Below are 25,106 nucleotides of genomic sequence, written 5' to 3'. Positions count from 1 at the left end.
CGGAAAGGGGCGGGATGGGAAGCTGTGGCTGGTGGTGGCATCCTGTTGGAGGTGTCGAAAATGTATCCATACACTGTAAATGGCTCGATTGTAATGATGTGTTGTCTTTCCACTGACTGGTCAGCATGCAACAAAGGTTTTTCACTGTACCTCGCTACACGTGACAATAAACTAAAACTGTAAGCTGTAAACCTCAGGTTCGGTGGTGCGCACTGCAACTGCATCCTACACCCCGGGACCTCTCTTTGTGGCAGCCGCTGCAAACACATGCCCATGCAACAACATTCATCACAGTTGTTTTCCTGCTCTCTCTCTCTTCCCGCCCACCGCCACCACGAACGGCCACCTCAGTCCGCTATAAACGAGATGCGTGATAAAGACTGTTCACACATCACATATCCCCCATCTCCCTTCTCCAAGAGTGTTTTATTGTCATTACATGCCCCAAACAGAACAATGAAATTCTTGCAGGTAGAGAAACTCAGCGGGTGCAGCAGCACCTATGGAACGAAGGAAATAGGCAACGTTTCGGGCCAAAACCTTTCTTCAGACAGCACAACAGAATGTGTAAACATAGTACTGTCCAGGTAATTTACTCACTGTTCCTGTGGTAACTCCACGATGGCTGGGATTCCCTTGCGATGAGGATTGGCCTTAGTCAGTGGCTCTGATGCCGTCGGTAATCGCAATCCATGTAATTTGGGGGAGTCCAGAACCAGGGGTCACAGTTTAAGAATAAGGGGTAGGTCACTTACGACTGAGATGAGAAAAAGCCGTTTTCACCGAGAGAATTGTGAATCTGTGGAATTCTCTGCCACAGAAGGCTGTGGAGGCCATTTCACTGGATGTATTCAAGAGAGATAGACAGAGCACCTAGGGCTAACGGAATCAAGAGAGACACAAAAAGCCGGAGTAACTCAGTGGGACAGGCAGCATCTTAGGAGAGAAGGAATGGGTGACGTTTCGGTTTGAGACCCATCTTCAGAATTCTGAAGAAGGGTCTAGACCCGAAACGCCACCCATTCCTTCTCTCCTGAGATGTTGCCTGACCCGCTGAGTTACTCCAGCTTTTTGTGTCTACCTTCGATTTAAACCAGCAGCTGCGGTTCTTTCCAACACACAAGGGATATGGGAAAAAAGCAAGAACGGGGGGCACTGATTTTGGATGATCAGCCATGATCATAGTGAATGGCGTTGCTGGCTCGAAGGGCCAAATGGCCTACTCCTGCACCTATTTTCTATGTTTCTAAATGGACGAGCTGTTTGGTAATCACAGCATCGATTTGTGTTGTTTCTTTTATCCAGCAAAGATCGGAACTGCTATGATTTTCTGTTGTGCTGCTTTCAACGTGTCGAGGGATATGGGCCAAACGCATGTCAGGTGGGACTAGTGTGGATGCGACATAGTGGCCGGTGTGGGCAAGTTGGGGCGATCGACGAGTTTCCATGCTGTTAGACTCTATGACTCAGCATATCAGACAGCATCTCCGGAGGGCATGGATAGGTGATGTTTCAGGTTGGGAGGGGGACTATACATAGAGCAGGGAAACAGGCACTTTGGCCCAATTTGCCCACACCAACTAGCATCTACATGTCCCACCTACCTGCGTTTGACCCGTATCCCTCTAAACCAGTCCTATCCATGTTGCTGTCTAAATGTTACTTAAACGTTGCGAATGTATGTGCCTCAACTACCTCCCCCGGCAGCTTGTTCCATACACCCACCACCCCTCAGGTTCCTATTAAAGTTCCGGAATGGTCCCAACCCGAAATAACACCTAACCACGTCCTCCAGAGATGCTGCCTGACCTGCTGAGTCACTCCAGCACTGTGATTTTTTTTCCTGTAAACCAGCATCTGTGGTTCCTTGTGTCTGCATTAGACAGTTCGGGCTCGACTTAAAAGAATGAGGGGTGATCTCACTGAAATCTGTAACGTTTTTAGGGCGCGAGGGGGCAGAGGGCAGCTGGCTGGCTGGGAAGGGGGATGATGGTCTAGAACTCGGGGTTACAGTCTCAAAATGAATGGCACAGATTTAGTTTAGTTTAGAGATACGGTGCGGAAACAGGCCCTTCGGCCCGCCGAGTCCGTGACGACCAGCGATCTCCGCTCACTAATGCTATCCTATCCACACAAGGAACAATTTTACATTTATACCAAGCCAATTAGCCTACAAACCTCTACGTCTTTGGAGTGTGGGAGGAAAACCAGAGCTTCCCGGAGAAAACCCGTGCAGGTCACGGGGAGAACGTACAAACTCCGTACAGATAGCACCCGTAGTCGGCATCGAACCCAGGTCTAAGGCGCAGTAAGGCACCAATTCTACCACTGCACCACCCTGCTGCCCTTATGAGAAGAATTGTCTTGAATGAGAATGAGAATGTGAATGAGCTTCTGGAGTTCTCCAGCTCAGTTGCTGAATATTTGAGAAAGAGATGACTACACCTTTGGATAATAAGGAAGTGGAAGGTTTAGTGCAGAACAGAGGCTTTGACCAACTGTGGCCTTGTTTAATAGCGGAGCAAGCCCGAGATAACAAATATCCTGGTCCCCATGTGGCATACAGCCACTGTTAATGGACTACAAAGGGCAAGAATGCACAATGTGACTGTGACTGATGTAGCTGCAACCACCGACGGGAGTTCACCTACATGCAGCAAGAAGCCCATCTTCCCTGGATTAATCTCAAGGGGAATCAGAAGATTAAAATCTGTTATTTCCCAACCTTAGACACACATGCTGCATACCCTCAAGATCCATGGCCCGGGAACAGCTCTATCCAAAACCACAAGAAATTGCAGAGAATTGAAGATGGAGCCCAGACCATCACGCAAACCAACCTCCCTTCCATTGACTCCATTTGCACTTGCTCCAGCAGCATAATCAAAGACCAGTCTCACCCCTCCTTCTTCTCCCCTCTCCCAACAGACAAGAGGTACAGAAATGTGAAAACGCACACCTCCAGATTCAGGGAGAGTTGAACCATCAGGCCACTGAACCATCCTATCAACAACCAGAGAGCGGTCCTGCGCTACTATCTACCTCATTGGAGACCCTCGGACTATCTTTAATTGGACTGTATCCTGCACTAAACATTATTCCGTTCATCATGTATCTGTACACTGTGGATGGCTCGATTGTAATCATGTATTGTCTTTCCGCTGACTGGCCAACACACAACAAAAAACAGTTCTATTAGTCACGCCACAAATATAGTCTGTGCAACATATTTTGTGCGGGAGGAAACCATTTGGTAATGTTGGTTTCTCTGAATATATAAATTACATATTTTATTTTCAACTGATTATCTACATAGCTTTGGAACACAGTCATAATGTGTATAGATATTTGCATATGTTACAATTTTCATAATAAAAGATGTCACATCCTCCATTATGGAAACCTAAGTGGGAAACTATTCCAAGCTGAAAAGGCAGCACTGTGACACCAAAGTATTCTAGAAGCTTTAGTTTTAGAGCTACAGCGTGGAAACAGGCCCTTCGGCCCACCGTGTCTGCGCCCGCGCCCACCAGCATTCACCTGTACACTCGTTCTATCCTACACACACTAGGGACAATTTACAGAAGCCAATTAACCTACATGCATGCATGTCTTTGGAATGTGGGAGGAAATCGGAGCACCTGGAGGAATGCCAGGCGCTCGCGGGGAGAACGTACAAACTCCGTACAGACAGCATCCATTGTCAGGATCGAACCCACATCTCTGGAGCTGTGAGGCAGCAACTCTACCGCTGAGCCACAGTGCCACCCTGAACAGAGAAAATCTATTCTTGTACTTTGCGATTTCCAGGTAGTTGAGTTTAAAAGTGACTGAAGAATTTTGCTTTGTCATTTGAAAATAAAATTCAAGAGGTATAGTAAAGGCTTGTATTTGACCTCCTTTATAGTTAATTTAAAAAGGCCGCAAACACTGCAAGTGCTAGCAAATCTGAAATGAAGATTGACGCTAGAAATATCAGGCCACACATCTGTGAAAGGGAAACAGAACTTCAACCGAGATTTGAGTTTTGTTAATGTCAATACTGATTTTTTTCCCCCTCCAGAACTGCTGCTTTCCCGCTCAGTATTTACAGCATCTCCTGCCTTTATTTGAATTGCAAAATGGAACTGACAAAGAGACCAGGCAACAGCGCTGATCTAACGGGCTCTGACCCAGAACATCCATCGCCCCTCTGCCTCCACCGATGCTGCCTGACCTTCTGAGATACAGCAGTTTGTTTATTTGCTGGCCACAGGAAGAGTCGCGTTTGTGGATTTGGGGAAAAGAGAAAAGAGGAGGAAATTTGAAAGTAGATTTGATGGGCCTAATTCTGCTCCTGGAACTTGTGAAAAAATATGGGCAAATTTAAGAGGTGTGCTCTTCCCGGTGACTCTGGAAACCTTGATGGAAAGTGTATGTGCAGGAACAGATCACGACTGGGACTGCCAATGATCGATCTCCAGCACGAGGAGTTACATGCAAGCTGCAAAGGGTGCGGAGAAGATTTACGAGGATGCTGCTACCCCGAGGGTCTGAGCTACATGGTGATATTGGGCAGGCGAGGACACTTTTTTTTGCAGCGTAGGAGGATGAGGACTGATCTTATGGAGGTGTGCAAAGTCATGAGAGGAATAGATCAGGTTGACACACAAGAGTAGGTGAATGGAGAACCATAGGACATAGGTTTAAGGTGAGGGGGGAAAGTTTTAATAAGAATCTGAGGGAATCTAACTTTTTCGCAAGAGATATTTCGGCAGGTACATGGATAGGACATCCACTGTCCCTTCCTACACATACATGGGACAGGTTTAGAGGGATATGGGCCAAGCGCAAGAAGTTGGGACAAAGTGTAGATGGGACATGTTGGTCGGTGTGGGCAAGTTGGGCTGAAGGGCCTGACGCTGTATGACGAGTTACAAAGTACCACTTGATCGCAGTAAATGAGAATGGCAACAACTACAGATGTGTGAAATCTGAAATTAAAACGGGAAACACTGGAAACACTCGGCAGGTAAGGCAACATGTCGGGCCGAAGACCCTTTGTCAGAATATGGGGGAGGGAGATCGCCCTTGCTGGATGCTTCCAGCAGCTTTTGTCTTTACTCTTTACAAACATGGGACGTCTCAATGCTTTACAACCAAAACAAAGTGCCGTCAAATCTCTGCACAATAAGTGACCAGATAAGGTGTTTTCCTGGGTTCAAATGTGTCTGGTGAAACACAAATATGGTTGTGAAGTTTGGGGAGAACTCCCCAACTTCCATCCAAGCAGCAGCACCAGATGTCTTTTGGCCACCTGGGCGAGCAGTGCATCTCTGATGGTGCGGCACTTACTTAGCCTACATAACTACACAAAGTCATCGACACAATATTACAGCCTTGTGGCTTCACCATGCACATGCCCCACATCAGCAAGAACAACTATTTGCCTGAACGGAAGAGAAATACATTTTAAATAAAAATAAATGAAAGTTTGACAAAAGAAAACTCTCGAACCAATGAAATCCAAACCGAGAACTAACAAGTTATCCGGGCACCTCGTGGCCTCGTGTCTAGAGCCCAAGAAAGCTCCTGCACTGACTCCAGCAATGGAAGCAAGGAACCACAGCAAAAATTAATCTTCACGATCTCGATTAGTAGCTTTTGATTATCAGCAACGTGCCACAATGTGTGCGAGGAATTGGAGTAGGCGTTTCCTCGTTTGGCCCTCAATCGATGCATTTTTGTTCTTTCTAGGTTCTTTGGCCCCGTGTCACCATCCCCTTGCTTGCCGCAGAGCCGCCTTCTGTGGCCAGGCTCTCAGACATTGTAGTCGGGGGTCTTCCCTTGCGGCTGCCGCATCCTGGTCTGCAGAGTTGAGAAGGCAGCCACTGCCACGTGAAACAGGATCTGCCAGGTGTTACGATGTTCGTGTAGAGAGAGGTTACAGAGGCAAACCAGACCAAACATCAAGAACGACTTCAAATCCCTCCATCCACTGTAGCACGTCAACAAGTAACACTTGGGGGGGGGGGGGGGGGGGAAATAAAACACAAGCATTAAAATATATTATAGAATTCCAGAGCAATAGTAAAGCACACCACCACAGCATAAAGTCTTCCATCAGTAATAAACAGTGTTCCTTGATTAGTAACGCTGTCAGGGGTTAAGGGGAGAAGGCAGGAGAATGGGGTTGAGAAGGAAAGATAGATAGAAAAATAGAAAATAGGTGCAGGAGTAGGCCATTCGGCCCTTCGGCCTGCACCGCCATTCAATACGATCATGGCTGATTATCCAACTCAGTATCCTGTACCTGCTTTCTCTCCATACCCCTTGATCCCTTTAGCCACAAGGGCCACATCTAACTCCCTCTTAAATATAGCCAATGAACTGGCCTCAACTACATTCTGTGGCAGAGAATTCCAGAGATTCACCACTCTTTGTGTAAAAAAGGTTTTTCTCATCTCAGTCCTAAAAGATTTCCCCTTTATCCTTAAACTGTAACCCCTTGTTTTGGACTTCCCCAACATCGGGAACAATCTTCCTGCATCTATCCTGTCCAACCCCTTAAGAATATTAGCCGTGATTTTATCAGCCGTGATTGAATGGCAGAGTAGATCAATGGGCCGCACAGCATAGACTCAATGGGCCGAACGGCCTAATTCTGCTCTGATGTCTTATGCACTTTACTTCAACAGGAAGAGACAATGTATCTACCTCATCGGAGACTCTTGGACTACCTTTGATCAGACTTTATCCTTCACTAAATGTTATTCATGCTATTCCCTTTCTCATGTATCTGTACATTGTGGACGGCTCGATTGTGATCATGTAGCCATTCTGCTGACTGGTTAGCACGCAACAAAAGCTTTTCACTGTACCTCGGTACATGTGACCAATAAACTAAACTCAAATCAAAATCGAACAACTTTAAAATGAGGGCAAATGTCAAGCACTGGAGTTACGAGAGGAGAATGAAGCTGGAAATGTTTAGGATGGAGAAAAGATATCAGGTGCCTTTGTTCAATCTGTTCAAGATTCAAGGGGAAATTGCACATTATTAAACTGATTGACGTAACCACAAATTAACTAGTGGCAGTGACTCAGAAGAGGGAAGATAATAGTAGACAATTTGGAACGTCATTAACAATGTTTACAATTCAGTAGGTGAGCTGCTTATTGCCTTTTAGGTGGGTTTCATCTACAGTCGTGCCCCGTGCCACATGTTGAGGATATTTATCTAGGACTTTAGTTTAGTTTAGATATAGAGCGCAGAAACAGGCCCTTCCGCCCACCAAGTCCGTGCCAACCTGCGATCCCCACACGCTAGCACTATATTACACACCAGGGACAATTTACAATTATTACCGAAGCCAATTCAACTACAAACCTACATGTCTTTGGAGTGTGGAAGGAAACCGGAGCACCCGGGGAAAACCTATGCAGTCTCGGGGAGAACGTGCAAACTCCGTACGGACAGCATCTGTAGTCAGGGTCGAACCCGGATCTCTGTGAGGCAGCAACTCTACCGCTGCGCCACTGTGCCACCAATTACATCCAGTAAATATCTATAGGAATCAGTGTCTATCCTGCAAGAGTATGAATGCTCATGCGGTGAGAGCATAAAAAACTGAGCTTGGTTGCAAGAGAAGTAATGAGGACAGGGACTAGGCATGAAAGGCAAGTTGAAGTATGGATTTTATCAAAAGTGAAGCAGTCTCCAAGGATCACGTGACCATCTACGATACGGAACAGTGCAGGAACATGCCTTTGGGTCACCATGTCTGCAATGATCATCAATCTAAATTATTGCCATCCGTCTGCAATCCTCTATTCCCAGCCAATTTTATTTTTGTCCTAATATCTCAAAAGTTGCTATTGTTTATAAGTATCAAGGGCAGAATTAGACTATTCGGTCCATCAAGTCTACTCCGCCATTCAATCGTGGCTGTTCTATCTTCCCCTCTCAACCCCATTCTCCTGCCTTCTCCCCATATCCCCTGACATGCGTACTAATTAAGAATCTGCTCCTACAGGACAGTCCAGGCACCTTTCACACACTATGTAAAAACCTGCCTTGTACATCTCCTTTACACCTTGGAGAAACACAGGTGGGTCAGGTCAGGTGGCAGAATGGACAGGTGACCCGAAACATCTGTTCATTCCCTCCCCAGATGCTGCCAGACCCAACAACTTCCTCCAGCACTTTGTGTTTTGTTCAAGCACCTGCAGTTTCTTCCTTCTCCTTTCAATTTTTTCTCTTATCTTAAATCTATAGCCACTTAATTGACTTTTCCATCCTGGGATAAAGACTCTGACCATTCACACTAACTAAATCTCTCAATTTTGTAACAGACTTCAGTCTCTAAGAGTCAAAGTTTATCCAACCTCTTGGAGAGCTGATACACTCCAATCCAGACAACTTCCAGGTAAACGTCTTCAGCATCCTGCCTAAAACCTCAAAATCCTTCATGTCATGCAGTGATCGGAACTGCACATCATTTTCCAAATCTAGCCAAACTAAATGTTTACGAAGGAACTGCAGATGCTGGAAAATTGTAGACAAAAATGCTGGAGAAACTCAGCGGGTGAGGCAGCATCTATGGAGAGAAGGAAATAGGCACTGTTTCGGGTTGAAACCCATTTTCAGACCAGTCTGAAGAAGGGTTTTGACCCAAAACTTTGCCTATTTCCTTCGCTCCATACACGCTGCCTCACCCGCTGAGTTTCTCCAGCATTTTTGTCAAACTGAATGTTTATCACTGCAATGACATCCTGACTTTTATAATCAACTAGACAACCCGTGGACCAGTTGGGTCTCTGCCATGACACCAGAGATCCTCGAGACTTCCAGTTATTTCAAATTCCGTTGATCTGAAAATGGCGGCGGGCCCAGCAACCCTCCCCCAACTGCGCAGGCACGGCTGACGGGCCCGACAAGTGTGAGCGCACGATAGATAGTTAATTAACGTTTATAAAGGGAATTACTTCGTAAAATCGAACAAAACTTGATACTGCACACCCCAGGCGAATGGTGAGTATGGCGCCCCTAAAATTGTTTAGCTATCGTGTACCGTTTTGGTTGTATTTCGGGAACATACATACAAGACGAGACTTTTAGTTATATATAGATGACTCGACTAATGATGGGTGTATGCCTTTATTACCACTTTATCCACTTGTGTTGGCGCTTGAGGGAGCTATAGACCTGATCCCTACAAGATCCTTCTGTATCTGTGCTCTTTAGACTTTACAGAAACAGTGTAGAAACACGCCCTTCAGCCCACCAAATCCGCAAAGACCAGTGATCACCCCATACACTAACACTATCCTACGCACTCCGGACAATTTTTAACTGAAGCCAATTAACCTACAAGCCTGCATGTTTTTGGAATGTGGAATGAAACCCGAGCACCTGGAGAAAACCCACACATTCACAGCGAGAACGTACAAACTCGTTGCAGACAGCGCCCGTAGTCAGGATCGAACCAGGGACTCTGGCGCTGTAAGGTGGTAACTCTACCGTTGCTCTGCCATGCCATCCATTTCTTTCTCATTGTCATTGTAATGTGTTACATGATACAGTTTGTCACCTATTTCTTTTCTCCAGATATGCTGCCTGTCCCGCTGAGTTACTCCAGCTTTTTCTGTCTATCTTCGGTGTAAACCAGCATCTACAGTCCCTTCCTACCCAAAGATCACATAACTATCTGGAATGTAGAGCAACACAAGAACAGGCCCTTCAGGCCTTCATGTCTGCACTGACCATGATGCCATTGTAAACAAACCCCATTGCCTGCACATGGACTGTATCTCTCTATTCCCCACTTGTCTAAATGTACCTTAAACTTGTTATTGTAGCTGCTTCTATCACCTCGCCTGGAAGCACATTAAAACTAATAAGCAACTCATCCAGCACTCTCTTGCTGACAGCTAAATGGATAAATGTGAATAAATTATATATTCTACTCGTTACGCTTCACTGTTGCTGGTTCACGGGCACAGCAAGAACCAAAACAATATTCTAAAAGGTGAATATGGATTTTCCTCTTTACATAGAAACATAGAAATTAGGTGCAGGAGTAGGCCATTCGGCCCTTCGAGCCTGCACCGCCATTTAATATGATCATGGCTGATCATCCATCTCGGTATCCTGTACCTTCCTTCTCCCCATCTCTCCTGATCCCTTTAGCCACAAGGGCCACATCTAACATCATAAAGATAGCCAATGAACTGGCCTCAACTACCCTCTGTGGCAGAGAGTTCCAGAGCCATTGTAACCAAACCTGTGTGCACAAAAAAGTTCTCTCTCATCTCCACTGTTTAAAGGATTTAAACTTGTTATCCTTAAGCTGTCACCCGCCTTGTCACTGGACTTCCCCAACTCATCGGGAACAATCTTCCTGCAGCTAGCCTGTCCCACCCCTTAAGAATTTTGTAAGTTTCTTTAAGATGCCCTCTCAATCTCCTTAATCCTAGAACGTATACACCAAGTCTATCCAGTCTTTTTTCATAAGACAGTCCTGACATCCCAGGAATTCAGTCTGCTGAACCTTCCCTTCCCTCCCCCTACGCTAAGAATGTCCTTCCTCAGATTTGGAGGGGACTTAAAACTGCACGCAATACTCCAGGTGTGGTCTCACCAAGACCCTATACAACTGCAGTAGAACCTTCCTGCTCCTATACTCAAATCCTCTTGCTATGAAAGCCAACATGCCATTCGCTTTCTTTACTGCCTGCTGCACCTGCATGCCTACCTTCAATGACTGGTGTACCATGACACCCAGGTCTCGTTTACATACCTTATAAACTATGCAAACTATGAACTGAAGAGCTCACCTCCTGGCACTTTTAACTTACTTTCACAAATTGTCTATTGAAGGTAAAGACATCATCCATCTTGTAGCCTTTATTATAAAAATCGCTAACCAGACAGCTTGGTGTCATAGTTTAGCTTAGTTTAGAGAAACAGCGCAGAAACAGGCCCTTCGGCCCACTGAGTCCACACCGACCAGCGATCGCAGCACATTAACACACACTAGCCCACACACACTGGATGTCAAGCCAATTAACCTACAAAATCTGTACATCTTTGGAGTGTGGGAGGAAACTGATGATCTCGGAGAAAACCCACGCAGTCAGGGGGAGAACGTACAAACTCCCTACAGACAAGCACTCGTAGTCGGGATCAAACCCGGCTATCCGGAGCTACAAGCGCTGTAACCCAGGAACTCTACCACTGCGCCACCGTGCTGTCATAGTCATACAGTGTGGAAAAAGGCCCTTCAGCCCAACATGCCCACACCGGCCAACAAGTCCCATCGACACTAGTCCCACCTGCCTGTATTTGATAGTTTCTTCAAGGGATAACTGGAAATGTTTTCTTTGTTCTTTGAATCGTGCTGTTCCCAATGTCCCCAATGTTGGGAGAGTCCAGAACCAGGGGCCACAGTCTTAGAATAAAGGGGAGGTCATTTAAGACTGAGGGGAGAAAAAACGTTTTCACCTAGAGAGTTGTGTATTTATGGAATTCCCTGCCACAGTGGGCAGTGGAGACCAAGTCACTGGATGGATTTAAGAGAGAGCTCTAGGAGCTAGTGGAGTCAAGGGATATGGGTAGAAGGTAGGCACAGGTTATTGATAGGGGACGGTCAGCCATGATCACAATGAATGGCGGTGCTGGCTCGAAGGGCCGAAGGGCCTCCTCCTGCACCTATTTTCTATGTTTCTAAACCATTCAATGCCAAGATTTTTATTTCATCCACAATACAGCACCCCAGATAAAAGACTGCTTGCTAGGAAAACTCGTTAAGAAGCAGCCAAGTTTCAATTTGTTAACCATATCTCTGTTATATAAACCTGTGATCCAAAACTCAACTCATTAAGTCTTATCCATCCATCGTCTACGTACTCACTGACCTATAGTGGCATCTGGTTTGGCAAGTAGCTGTAATTCCTATGTTTAAATCTGCCGAGGTCTTATCTTCTCCCAAGGTTGTACCATCCACTGAAACATCAGCACTCCTCCAATGCTGACATCTTACACATTCCTGGTTTTAACCTCCCCACCATTTGCAAACATGTATTCAGCTGCCAATGCTCAAGGTTCATAGTCATAGACTGATACAGCGTGGAAGCAAGCACTTCGGCCCAACTTGCCAACACCAGCCAACATGTCCTAGCTACACTAGTTCTACCTGCCCGCGCTTGGCCCATATCCCTCCAAACCTGTCCTATCCATGTACGTGCCTGACTGTTTCTGAAGTTCAGGGATATGAACTTCACAATAGCATACTTCCAATATTAAAACCTACTTTTAGCCATGAGTCTTTTCAAATGTGTCTTGCCGGTCCATATAAACGACATCTACACCTTTGCCCTCATCAACCCTTTTGGTCACTTCTTCAAAAAACTCAGATTGATAAGACATGGTCTCCCACAAAGCTGCCTTTGCTGATCAGCCCATGTCAATCCAAATGCAGATATATCCTATCCATCAGAATCCAATCCTGTAATCTTCCCACTACAGATTTTATGTTTGGCTCAATAGGCGATAGTTACCAGGCTTTTCCTTGCAGCCCTTCTTAAACAGGGGCACAACATCAGCCACCCTCCAGTCTTCCGGCACCTCACCCGTGTCTAATAGAGAGTTATTGATCTCAGACGGGGCTCCTGCAATTTCGTCTTCAGCCTCGTACAATATCTTCAAGCCCTATCAAGCACTCTCTTGAAATTATCCAAAGAACTAGCCTCCACCGCCCTCTTAGGCAGAGAATTCCTCAGACTCACAACTTTCTGTGAGAAAAAGCGTTTCCTCGTCTCCATTCTAAATGGCTTACCCCTTATTCTTAAACTGTGGCCCCTGGTACTGGGAACATGTTTCCTGCCTCTAGCATGTCCAAATCCTTAATAATCTTATATGTTTCAATAAGATCCCCTCTCATCCTTCTAAACTCCAGAGTATACAAGCCCAGCTGCTCCATTCTCTCAGCATATGACAGTCCCGCCATCTTGGGAATTAACCTTGTGAACCTAAGCTGCACTCCCTCAATAGCAAGAATGTCCCTCCTCAAATTAGGGGACCAAAACTGCACACAATACTCCAGGTGTGGTCTCACTGGGGCTCTGTACAACTCTTTGGTCCCATACTCAACTCCTCTAGTTATGAAGGCCAACATGCCATTCGCTTTCTTCGTTGCCTGCTGTATCTGCATGCTTACTTTCATTGACTGATAACAAGGACCCCCAGATCCCGTTGTACTTCTCCTTTTCCCAACTTGACGCCATTTAGATAGTAATCTGCCTTCCTGTTTTTGCTACCAAAGTGGATAACCTCACATTAAGACACGTTAAACTGCATCTGCCATACATCTGTCCACTCACCCAACCTGTCCAAGTCACCCTGCATCCTCATAGCATCCTCCTCACAGTTCACACCGCCACCCAGCTTTGTGTCATCTGCAAATTTGCTAAATTTACTTGTAATCCCTTCATTAAAATCATTAATAAATATTGCAAATATTTGAGCCCAGCACCGAGCCTTGCGGTACCCCATTAGTCACTGCCTGCCATTCTGAAAGGGGACCTGTTAATCCCTACTCTTTGTTTCCTGTCTGCCAACCACTTCTCTATCCATGTCAGCACTCTACTCCCAATACCATGTGCCCTAATTTTGCCCACTAATCTCCTATGTGGGACCTTATCAAATGCTTTCTGAAAGTCTAGGTACACTACATCCACTGCTCTCACTTGTTATTTTCCTAGTTACATCCTCAAAAAATTGCAGAAGATTAGTCAAGCATGATTTCCTCTTCGTAAATCCATGCTGACTCGGACCGATCCTGTTACTGCTATCCAAATTTGCCGCTATTTCATATTTTATAATTGACTCCAGCATCTTCCCCACCACCGATATCAGGCTAACTGGTCTATAATTCCCTGTTTTCTCTCTCCCCCGTCTTTCTTAAAAAGTGGGATAACATTAGCTACCGTCCAATCCACAGGAACTGATCCTGAATCTATAGAACATTGGAAAATTATCACCAATGCATCTACAATTTCTAGAGCCACTTCCTTAAGTACCCTGAGATGCAGACCACCAGGCCCTAGGGATTTATCAGCCTTCAGTCCCATCAGTCTACCCAACACCATTTCCTGCCTAATGTGGATTTCTTTCAGTTCCTCCGTCACCACAGATCCTCTGGCCACTAGTATATCAGGAAGATTGTTTGTGTCCTCCTTAGTGAAGACAGATCCAAAGTACCTGTTCAACTCATCTGCCATTTTTTTGTTCCCCATAATAAAGTCTTGTTTTTGGATCTGCTGGGGGTCCACAGCCCCTTCCTCACCTGGCAAACCAGGTGGAGGAGACAGTTTAGTTGCCGACTATCTGACCATGGAGCAGGGGATTACCAGGTACCCGTAGCGGGGGGGAACTCCCCCCGACCTGACCTATGGAACGTACATGCCCTGAACTTTTGTCATTACACTTTTAAAAGCATCCCATTTTCCAGACATTCTTTTATTGCAAACAACTTGCTCCACGAAACTTGAGCAAGTTTCTGTCAAAAACCATTAAAGTTTGCCCTGGCCCCAATTCTGAATTTTAACTAGTGGGCCCATCTTGTCTTTATAAGTAATTATTTTAAAGCTAACAGAACTGTGGTCGCTGGTCACAAAAGGCTCACCCACAGACACCCTCATTGAAACATACAGAATAGTGAAAGGCTTGGATAGAGTGGATGTGGAGAGGATGTATCCACTGGTGGATTAGAGGGCATTGCCTCAGAATTAAAGGACGTTCTTTTACGAAGGAGACAAGGAGAAATTTCTTTAGTCAGAGGGTGGTGAATCAGTGGAATTCTTTGCTACTGTGGCCTCTACACAGCCGGAGATTGACAGATTCTTGATTAGTAAGGTTGTTAGGGGTTATGGGGAGAAGGCAGGAGAATGGGGTTGAGAGGAAAAGATAGATCAGCCATGATTGAATGGTGGAGTAGACTTGATGGGCCGAATGGCCTAATTTTGCTCCTATCACTTAAAAAACAGGCTACTTGGCAACCAGAAACCCACCTGATACAAACATGCAGCAGTACCAGTGAAAAACACAGCAACTGTATGTAATTCCTCCTCATCTTCCTGTTTGATTAAACAAAAATGATGCATGTTATTAAAAGCACAGGAAAGAATGAAAAATCAAAATTAAAAAATGCAGATAATGGAAATCTGAAATAAAAACAGACAATGCTGGAAGCACTCAGCAGGCTGGGCAGCTCCTGTGGAAAGATAAATAGAAACATTAACTGCTTCTTTTTCCACAGAGGTTGCCGAACCGAGAGGTACTTCCTTTTGCAGTATTCACAGAGGTTCTTCCAAATAAGCAGTCTGGTTAATGGTACTTGATATATATATATATATAAACTATAGTTATTTGTTTTCGCTAACTTTTAAAATATTTCTATACAAGACCGACTAAGTCAATAAAAAGAAAATCAAGACACAAGTCACTTACTTCAATATAAAGTATTACTTAATGAATAGAATTGATGGGGATGTGATGGGTTAGTTCAGATACCGTTTCATTAGATTCCTCACACCCTTGGTTGGCTCAAAGCAACATATGTTGGGGTCTAAGATCTTCCTCTTGTATTAAACCCAAAGGCAAAGTTAAACTTCATTTTTAACATGACGTTTTAGTCATAGAACATAGGAAACAGGCCCTTCAGCCTTACGTCCATGCCCACCGAGAAGACCCATCTACTCTTGTCCCGTCTGCCCGCATTTGGCCCAAATCCTTTTGAACCTCTCTTATCCATGTGTCTGTCCAAATGTCTTTTAAATATTGTTATAGTACCAGCTTCAACTACCTCCAAAGGCAGCTCATTCCACATACCCACCATCTTCTGTATGGAACGTAATGCCCCTTGAGTTCCTATTAAATGTTTCCCCACTCACCAATGTTCTCAGGTTCTTGATTCCCCTACTCTGAGTAAAGGACTCTGTGCATTCACCCAATCTATTCCTTCCCGTAATCTTATACAGTACACCTCTCTAAAATCATTCCTCAGCTTCGTGCACATTAAAGGAATAAAGTCCAATCCTTCCCAACCTCCCCCTATAAAGGTAAATTCAATTGACAAGTTGCAGGCGCATTCTTCCCAAGTCAGAAAAAACAGCAGATATTTTCAGCTGGCATAGCAGTATATATTTTGAGTGTAGACACAAAATGCTGGAGTAACTTAGCAGGACAGGCAGCATCTCTGGATGCTTTCTCCTTCTCTCCAGAAATGCTACCCATCACGCTGAGGTACTCCAGCATTTTGTGTCTACCTTCGATTTAAACCAGTATCTGCAGTTCTTTCTTACCTATATATTTTGAGTGTTTCATGGGCAATAAACTAAACCATAAATTCAACATTGGGGTGGGGGGGGGGGGGTTGCCGATGAGAGTTCCCTACCCCCCCCCGATCGGCTCTCCCCACTCCCTGCCTTGTGCCCAAACACCAGGATCGTGGGGACCAAAATGCAACCAGAAATTGATGAGCAGCCCCTTCAGATATTGGTAGAGGGGCAGTAACCTCGTTACCATTGGCAACGTCCCATTGTGATGTCATTGTGGCAGTCGGCAGCCAGCTTGAGAGCCCACTATGATTGGTGCACTGTGGGAGGCATTGTGACATCATCACTGTGGGAAGGCTGGAAGCGGTCTGTGAGAAGGCGGGTTTGGCTGTTTTTTAAAATTTCAACGATTAATAACTTTGGAAATATAGGTAGAAATGCGACGGGAAGATGTTTATCTCCGCCGCAGGAAAAATGTGAGTAGGATGTGTGAAAATGGGAAGGTTTGGAAGAAAATAGGAATTAACCAGATGCACACACACACACACACACACACACAAAAAGACGAAGATTTTTAGTTATATAGAGATATATATACATACACACACACATATATGTGTGTGTGTGTGTGTGTATGTGCACGTGTGCATATAACCCACAGGCAAAGTTGCACCTGATTTCTAACCTTAAGTTATAGTCAGAGCATTGTAACAGGCTATTCAGCACAATGTGTGTGTGTGTGTGCGCACGTATATGTGTGTGTATGTGCGTGTATAATATACACGTGCTGTCGCAGTCTTCAAAGGGCACGAGTAATCTGGTCTGCGGTTTTGGAATTTAAATGGATTTAGCTGAAAACCAGATAAATTCTTAAGGTTAATGCAAAGTAATCGGCAATGGTTTCAATCACTCAAGATAATTAAAGCATTCTTTGACAATTTTTGGGGTGATGAATGAGGCCGCGGTGTGATTGGGCCCTCTACTGGAATGATGAACCACATACAGTCCCCTCCATAATGTTTGGGACAAAGACCCATCATTTATTTATTTGCCTCTGTGCTCCATAATTTGAGATTTGTAATAGAAAAAAAATTCACATGTGTTAAATTGCACTTAGATTTTAATAAAGGCCAATTTTATACAGTTTGGTTTACCATGTAGAAATTAGAGCTGTGTTTATACATAGTCCCCCAATTTCAGATCACCATAATGTTTGGGACACATGGCTTCACAGGCGTTTGTAATTGCTCAGGTGTGTTTAATTGCCTCCTTCATGCAGGTATAAGAGAGCTCTCAGCACCTAGTCTTTCCTCCTCAGTCTGGAAGCTTCGGCTGGGTTGAAGGAGTTGTGGCAAGGGACATGGGAGTAGAGGATAAAGAGTTCTGCCCTGCAGTATTGTGGCCTATCTGTGCCAATATGGTTACTGAACATCCCAAAAGTTGATCTGGAGATATGGGAGGCAAAAAGGAGGAACATCTTCATTGATCATGCAACTGGTGATGGTAGTAGCATAATGAATTCTGAAGTGTAGAGACACATCCTATCTGTTCAAGTTCAAACAAATGCCTCAAAACTCATGGGCCGGTGGTTCATTCTACAGCAAGACAATGATCCCAAACATACTGCTAAAGCAACAAAGGAGTTTTTCAAAGCTAAAAAATGGTCAATTCTTGAGTGGCCAAGTCAATCATCTGATCTGAACCCAATTGAGCATGCCTTTTATATGCTGAATTGAAAACTGAAGGGGATTAGCCCCCAAAACAAGCATAAGCTAAAAGATGTCTGCAATACAGGCCTGGCAGAGCATCACCAGAGAAGACACCCAGCAACTGGTGATGTCCACGAATCGCAGACTTCAAGCAGTCATTGCATGCAAAGGATATGCAACAAAATACTAAACATGACTACTTTCATTTAAATGACATTGCTGTGTTCCAAACATTAAGGGAGTATGTATAAACACTGCTGTAATTTCTACATGGTGCAACCAAAATGTATAAAAATGGCCTTTATTAAAATCTGACAATGTGCAATTTAACCACAGGTGATTTTTTTCTATTACAAATCTCAAATTGTGGAGCATAGAGGCAAATAAATAGATGGGTCTTTGCGCCAAACATTATGGAGGGCACTGTATGTGGTTCATCATTCCAGTAGAGGGCCCAATCACACCGCGGCCTCATTCATCACCCCAAAAAAAAATTCAAAGAATGCTTTAATTATCTTGAGTGATTGAAACCATTACAGATTACTTTGCATTAACCTTAAGAATTTATCTGTTTTTTAGCTAATTCCATTTAAATTCCAAAACAGCAGACCAGATTACTCGTGCCCTTTGAAGACTGCGACAGCACACTATTAAAATTCAACAGCATACATACGTATTTTCGTGCCTTGATGCAGTGTAATGTGTAAATGCAGAATGTTTCACAGAAACTTAACGAGTTAAAAGTTCTCTGGCTCTCTGTAGTTTTCCACCGGCTGAATAAAGAGACTTGCTTTCATGAACCATGTAGCAACGCACCAGATACCAACATATCTTGAGCTCAACAGTCTTGTGCCAGTAGTTGTACACATGACAAAGTTGATATTGACTGAGAAAACCCTTGGGGAATGGCTCCTGGCCAAGCACTTCTCTCTAGTACCGGAAGGGGAAAGTAGTGCTGCCAAACGATTCCAGTGGATTTGCCTGGTGGCCAATTCTAGTGGCAGGTCAAGGACAATGTACTTGGCTGCAGCTGCTCTAAAGGGGATTAGTGAGGAGCACAGGTGGTACAGCAACTAACAACTGCTCTGACAGAAAACTCTCAATCAACTCTCTCCTCACTTGCTCCCCACTCCACTGTGCCGTTGATGAATTACTTATCTTGATTAGACATGTAGCATTTTCACTCCAAGGCGGTAAGTAAAGCCAGCAAGCTCACATCTTCAATATGGCACAAGGAATTGGCATCTTCCAATTTAACTCGTGTTGGAAACGTAAGAGCATGATTAGATTGGATTAGAGATAGAGCGCGGAAACAGGCCCACCGAGTCCGCATCGACCAGCGATCACCCCGTATGCTAGCCCTTTACTACACACCAGACACAGATTTCAAGTTACAGAAGCCAATTAACATACAAACCTGTATGTCTTTGGAATGTGGGAGGAAACTGGAGCACCCTTTATAGCTGATGATCACTTAAGCTTTTTGTAGCTAATAAATTGGTCCTGAGGTAAACAATATAGGTTTGGAAGGTGTTGATGTTACAACCTAGAAGAATCATTGCAGTGAATTACGTAGAAGGTATACATGGTCCTGATGGTACATGAAGAGTCACTGATCTATAACATTTTGTTGTTCCACAGATGCTGCGCTCTTGGTTTCACATTTTCTTTCCCTATTTTAACATTTCCTGCACTTGCACTTTTTTTGTTTTCATTTCCAAGAACAGGAGTTGGCCACGCAGCCAGAGTCATAGAGTGATGCAGCGTGAAAACAAGCCCATTGGCCCAACTTGCCCACACCGACCAACATGTACCAGCTACACCACCTGTCTGTGTTTGGCCCATATCCCTCCAAACCTGTCCTATCCATGCATTTGTCTAAATGTTTCTTAAACATTGCAATAGTCCCTACCTCAACTACCTCCTCCAGCAGCTCGTTCCATACACCCACCACCCTTTGTGCAAAAAAAGCTACCCCTCAGGTTCCTATTAAATCTTTCCCCCCTCACCTACAACCTATGTCCTATGGTTCTCAATCCCTCTATTCTGGGCAAGAGACTCTGTGCGTCCACAAGATCTATTCCTCTCGTGATTTTGCACACCTCAAATGAGGCCATCCCAACATTCAATAGGATTTCGGATAATCTGTGACACAACCCATATTCCAGGCTCTGTACGTTGCCCATCAATATCTTTCAACAACAAAAATCCATAAACTTAGGTGAAAAATTAATAATCATCTCATTCCATGGTAGAATGCACTCTAATTAACCTCTAATGCACTTGAGTGCATGCATGGAATGCTGTGTTTGTCATCTGTACACCACAAATGGGCAGTGAAAATATTACTTGCTGTTCGACTTGTTGTGAATATTATATTTGCAATTTAATAGCTATTCAGATTAGTATAATTCAGCTGATGAAAATAATAGACCTTATCTTATCAAGATGAAAATCTTCATGAAAGTTCTATCCATGCCATAGAGCAAATTAAAGAGCCATTTAGCAGTTTGCGATCCTTTCCTGCAGACCCACAAATGCTCTCAATCATATCTCAATCTTTTTCGAGAGTCAAGAGTGTTTTAATGTGGTATGTTCGGAAATGAGGTAATTAAATTCTTACTTCTTTATCTCTTTAAGAAATTAGAGTTTCTTGCTCACACTTTTTTGATAAATAAAGGTAACAAAATTAAATTAGCATCAACGAGGATGTTGCCAGAATGAGAGGGTCTGAACTATAGGGGTAGGCTGGGATTCTATTCCTTGGAGCGCAGGAGGATGATCATATATCATCTCTGGAATTCTCAGCCACAGGCCAGAGGCCAGTTCATTGGCTATATTTAAGAGGGAGTTAGATGTGGCCCTTGTGGCTAAAGGGATCAGGGAGTATGGAGAGAAGGCAGGTACAGGATACTGAGTTGGATGATCAGCCATGATCATATTGAATGGCGGTGCAGGCTCGGAGGGTCGATTGGCCTACTCCTGCACCTATTTTCTATGTGTCTGAATCTGAATCTGAATCTGAATCTATGTTTCTATATAGCAGTATATAAAATCATGAGAGGAATAGATCAGGTAGATGCACAGAGTCTCTTACCCAAAGAAGGCAAATACAGGACCAAAGAACATAGATTTAAGGTGAAGGGGAAAAGATTTAATAGGAATCTGAGGGGTAACTTTTTGACACAAAGGGTGGTGGGTGTATGGAACAAGCTGCCAGAGAAGGTAATTGAGGCTGGGACTATCCCGACGTTTAAAAAGCAGTTAGACACGTACACGGGTAGGACAGGTTTGGGGGGGGGGGGGGGAATAAGGGCCAAATGCAGGCAGGTGACTAGTGTAGCTGGGACATGTTGGCCAGTATGGGCAAGTTAGGCCGAAGGGCCTGTTTCCACGGTAATGACTCTCTATAACTAATCCTAGGTTTCACATTACTAGTCCCAGATCAATATACTTCCAGGGCATTTCATCTGAACTGAGGCCATAACCAGAAGTTTATGTCACATCTAACAACTGCACCTTATAATGCTACCACAAATCAGGTATTTTCAATTATAGGTGTTTATGCTCTTGCTATTAACCTGATTTACTGATAGAATTTATTAGATGCTAATAACCATGGAAGGGATTCCTTTCTTAAATTTCCAGCCTTCAGCCGTATTTTACTTTTATTGACCTTATATCCCCTTAATTGAAGTTGTGTACGCTTATTTTAATCTATTCTTTCCAGCATTTAAAATATCCGATTATAGCACCTGACGTGTACTCAATTGAACAAGTCTATCTCCGTAAATTCAGAACAGTCTGGAATCATTTACACCACTCCTCTCCAAGGTCTTTCCAATGCCAATGTACCAAAACAACACAGTATCCTGACCATGGATTCAGCAATTATGTTTACAGGATTAGAATAACTACTTCAAACTCGTTCAAATGTCCCTAAGGTGCAACAGTCATGAATTGGCAGCCATGAATTGTGCTTCACCCCTTTTGTCCTGGAATGCCTATGTTCCCTGATTAGTTTCTGAGAGGAATAGTTCGGGTAGACGCACAGAGTCTCTTGCCCAGAGTAGGGGAAATCGAGAACCGGAGGACATAGGTTTAAGGTGAGGGAGGAAAATTTAATAGGAACCTGAGGAGTAACTTTTTAGAGCGGTGGGTGTATGGAACGAGCTAAGGCAGGTACTATCGTAATGTTTAAGAAACATTTTGAAAGGTACATGGATAGGACAGATTTAGAGGGATATGGGCCAAATTCAGATATGGGACGAGTGTAGATGGGACATATTGGCTTATGTGGGCAAGTTGGGCCGAAGGGCCTGTTTCCATGCTGTTATGAGTCCATGACCATTCAAATAATATTCCAATTCTAACGAAACAGTATGACTTGCTTAAACATCTTGTCATTTCATGATTGTCTGTAGGGCCTGTTCCTGTGCTGTACTGTTCCATATTCTACAATTGCCAACTATCTTATTGACGTTAGCAAGACAAACTTCTACTCAGAATGGTTCCACCATCTTCACTCTTGTTCTATGAACTCAATTACTTGAAAGCTTTTCCTTTACCCATGTGTTATTATTGTGCTTAAGTTGAACAGTTTTTATATCCACATGGTTCAACTTGTTTGCTTTCCTGCCCTCACGTGTAATACCAGTCTTAATATTTTTTAATAAAAATGGAGGAACCCCCAACTCCAATTGATCATCTTCTGCCCCAAAAAATCCATATTTAACCCGTCTTAATGATGGGGCAGCAGAGTAGAGTTGCTGCCTTACAGCTGCGGAGACCCGTGTTCGATCCTGATTACGGGTGCTCTCTGTACAGAGTTTGTACGTTCTCCCTGTGAAGCCGTCAGTTTTCTCCGGGTTCTCCGGTTTCATCCCACACTCCAAGGACGTACAGGTTTGTAGGTTGATTGGCTTCAGTAAAAATTGTAAATTGGCCCCAGCGTGCTACATAGTGCTAGTGTACGATCATTGGTCGGCGTGGTCTCGGAGGGTCGAAGGACCTGTTTCCACACTGTATCTCTAAAGTAAAGTCAAAAGATTCACAATTTGTCAAAGAAATGACGGTTGTTTGTGCTAATGGCTTGGCAACACTTCCTCCCACAAACGAAAATCCAAATTCTCATTCCTGGCTTGAACGTGGCTTAGATTCAACAACCGTCCCAAATTGCTGAAGATAGTTTGGTGGAAGAACTCTGGATACTTAGATCCTAGCAAGCAAGTCTGCAATTCTATCCAGATCTAGTTACAGCAAAGTTAAGCAAGAAAGTCTTTGCCAAATGACATAAAGTAACATAACAGCAACCGGACTACACAAGGGTGACCATTGTAAAACAATCTGGGGAGTACCATCCTATCAACGACTGGAAAGCAGTCATGAGCAACTATCTACCTCATTGAAGACCCTTGGACTATCTTTAATCGGACTTTACAGGGATTTATCTTGCACTAAATGTTATTCCCTTGTCATGTATCTGTAAACTGTGGATGGCTCAATTGTAATCATGTATTGTCTTTCTGCTGACACACAACAAAAGCTTTTCACTGTACCTTGGCACATGAGATAATAAACCAAACTATCTCAGCTCTGGAAACTTGTTTTTCTTTCATCTCAAGAAATTGGGGGGCTCAGTAAAGTGACAAAGTGGGACAGGGTCTGATTAGTTGCAGATAATAGTGATTGATGCATTAAAAGTTGATAGGTATTTAGGGTCCATACGAATTTTATTTCAAAGTGTGTGCATTTACTCCAGTGTTCAGTTACGTCCTTACAAAAGTAACGCCATACTTTGAATATTGTCATCTCCTATTTCTCAGCCAGCTACAACTAATAGTCTCACTAGTGCTCACCTCTTCAAATCTAGGTTAAAAGCCTATTTGATTTCTGATGGAAAATCATTCTTAATACATTTTATTTGTAATCAAGCATTGTTTGCTCTTTTCAACAATCCCCTTCAGGCTCTCTCAGAAAGATTGCATTGAAACATTTTAAAACGTCAATATTTTTGTTTATAGTGAACTTACTTCAAATGGATTGGCAATGTTGATCAATTTAGTTTGTATTCAAGCCAATGCATTAGCAAGGAATGCACGATCACAAGCTCTGTGTAAAACAGGCTTGGGTCAGGAGGCAAAAAGGGCTGCTAATGCTGGAATCTGGAACAGCATGCAATTTACTGGAAGAACTCAGCAGGTCAAGCAGTAACTGACGGAGGAGTGGGTGGATGGGGGGGTGGGGGTTACATATGCACCTACATGGATAGGCGACTTTTCGGGACTACAGCTCTATTTCCCTGCTTTTAACCCCACCCCCCACCTTCCCCCCTCAACTACAATCAGTCTGAAGGGTCCCAACCCGAGTCGTCACCTATCCATGGTTCTCCAGTGGCGGGCATGGTGGTTCAGCAGTAGAGTTGCTGCCTTACAGTGCCAGAGATCCGGGCTCGATCCTGACTACAGGTGCTATCTGTATGGAGTTTGTACGCTCTCCCCCGTGACCTGCATGGGTTTTCTCCAGGATCTCTGGTTTCCTCCCACACTCCAAAGACGTACAGGTTTGTAGGTTAATTGGCTTGATATAATTGTAAATTCTCCATAGTGTGTGTAGGATTGTGTATGTGTGTGAGGATAGGATCGCTGGTCGGTGTGGACGTAGTGAGCCGAAGGGCCCGCTTCCGCTCGGTATCACTAAAACTAAAAGATGCTGCCTGACCCACTGAGTCGCTCCAGCACTTTATATTCTAAACAAACGCATGTAAAGATGATACTTATTACAGGGACAGATACGCACTTCTGCATATCTTGGGGGCAGCAACTCATCTTGATGCAGGTTTAAAAAATAAGTCTATTTCTGCAGTTTAGAATTCAGTTGCAGGACATTCCACAATCTGCACTTTTTATATTATTATGCTATTAAAAATGATAGGCTGGATTTCGAGTCACTTATTTGCTTGGAATTGAATGAACACAATTCCTCAATAAACTTGGTAATAATTACATCGGAACTATTTAACCTAATGGCAGCACTTAGTTGCAGCTATCCGCTGCTGCCTGCCTGCCCGTGGTTAATAAG

The 25,106-nt window shown here is 44.0% G+C and overlaps 1 protein-coding gene across 3 annotated transcripts in view; it reads right to left on the bottom strand.

Annotated features, from left to right (window-relative positions):
• Positions 1 to 409: 409 nt before the first annotated feature.
• The window catches only part of sec22a (SEC22 homolog A, vesicle trafficking protein), a 65,618-nt gene continuing 40,921 nt past the window's right edge, over positions 410 to 25,106 (bottom strand). For 2 of the 3 annotated variants that reach the window (XM_055638788.1, XM_055638789.1), the window contains exons 6-7: positions 15,052 to 15,117; positions 410 to 6,000 (exon numbers count right to left, since the gene is read on the bottom strand). In XM_055638788.1, coding sequence (XP_055494763.1) covers positions 5,800 to 6,000; positions 15,052 to 15,117 — 267 coding nt within the window. In that variant the 3' untranslated portion in view covers positions 410 to 5,799. The remainder of the gene's footprint in view (positions 6,001 to 15,051; positions 15,118 to 25,106) is intronic. The other variant, XM_055638790.1, reaches the window with a different exon arrangement.

The sequence above is a fragment of the Leucoraja erinacea genome, chromosome 7, assembly GCF_028641065.1.
Source record: "Leucoraja erinacea ecotype New England chromosome 7, Leri_hhj_1, whole genome shotgun sequence".
NCBI lineage: Eukaryota > Metazoa > Chordata > Chondrichthyes > Rajiformes > Rajidae > Leucoraja > Leucoraja erinaceus.
The sequence above is the reverse complement of the archived record's forward strand: the minus strand, read 5'-3'. Positions and strand labels throughout refer to the sequence as shown.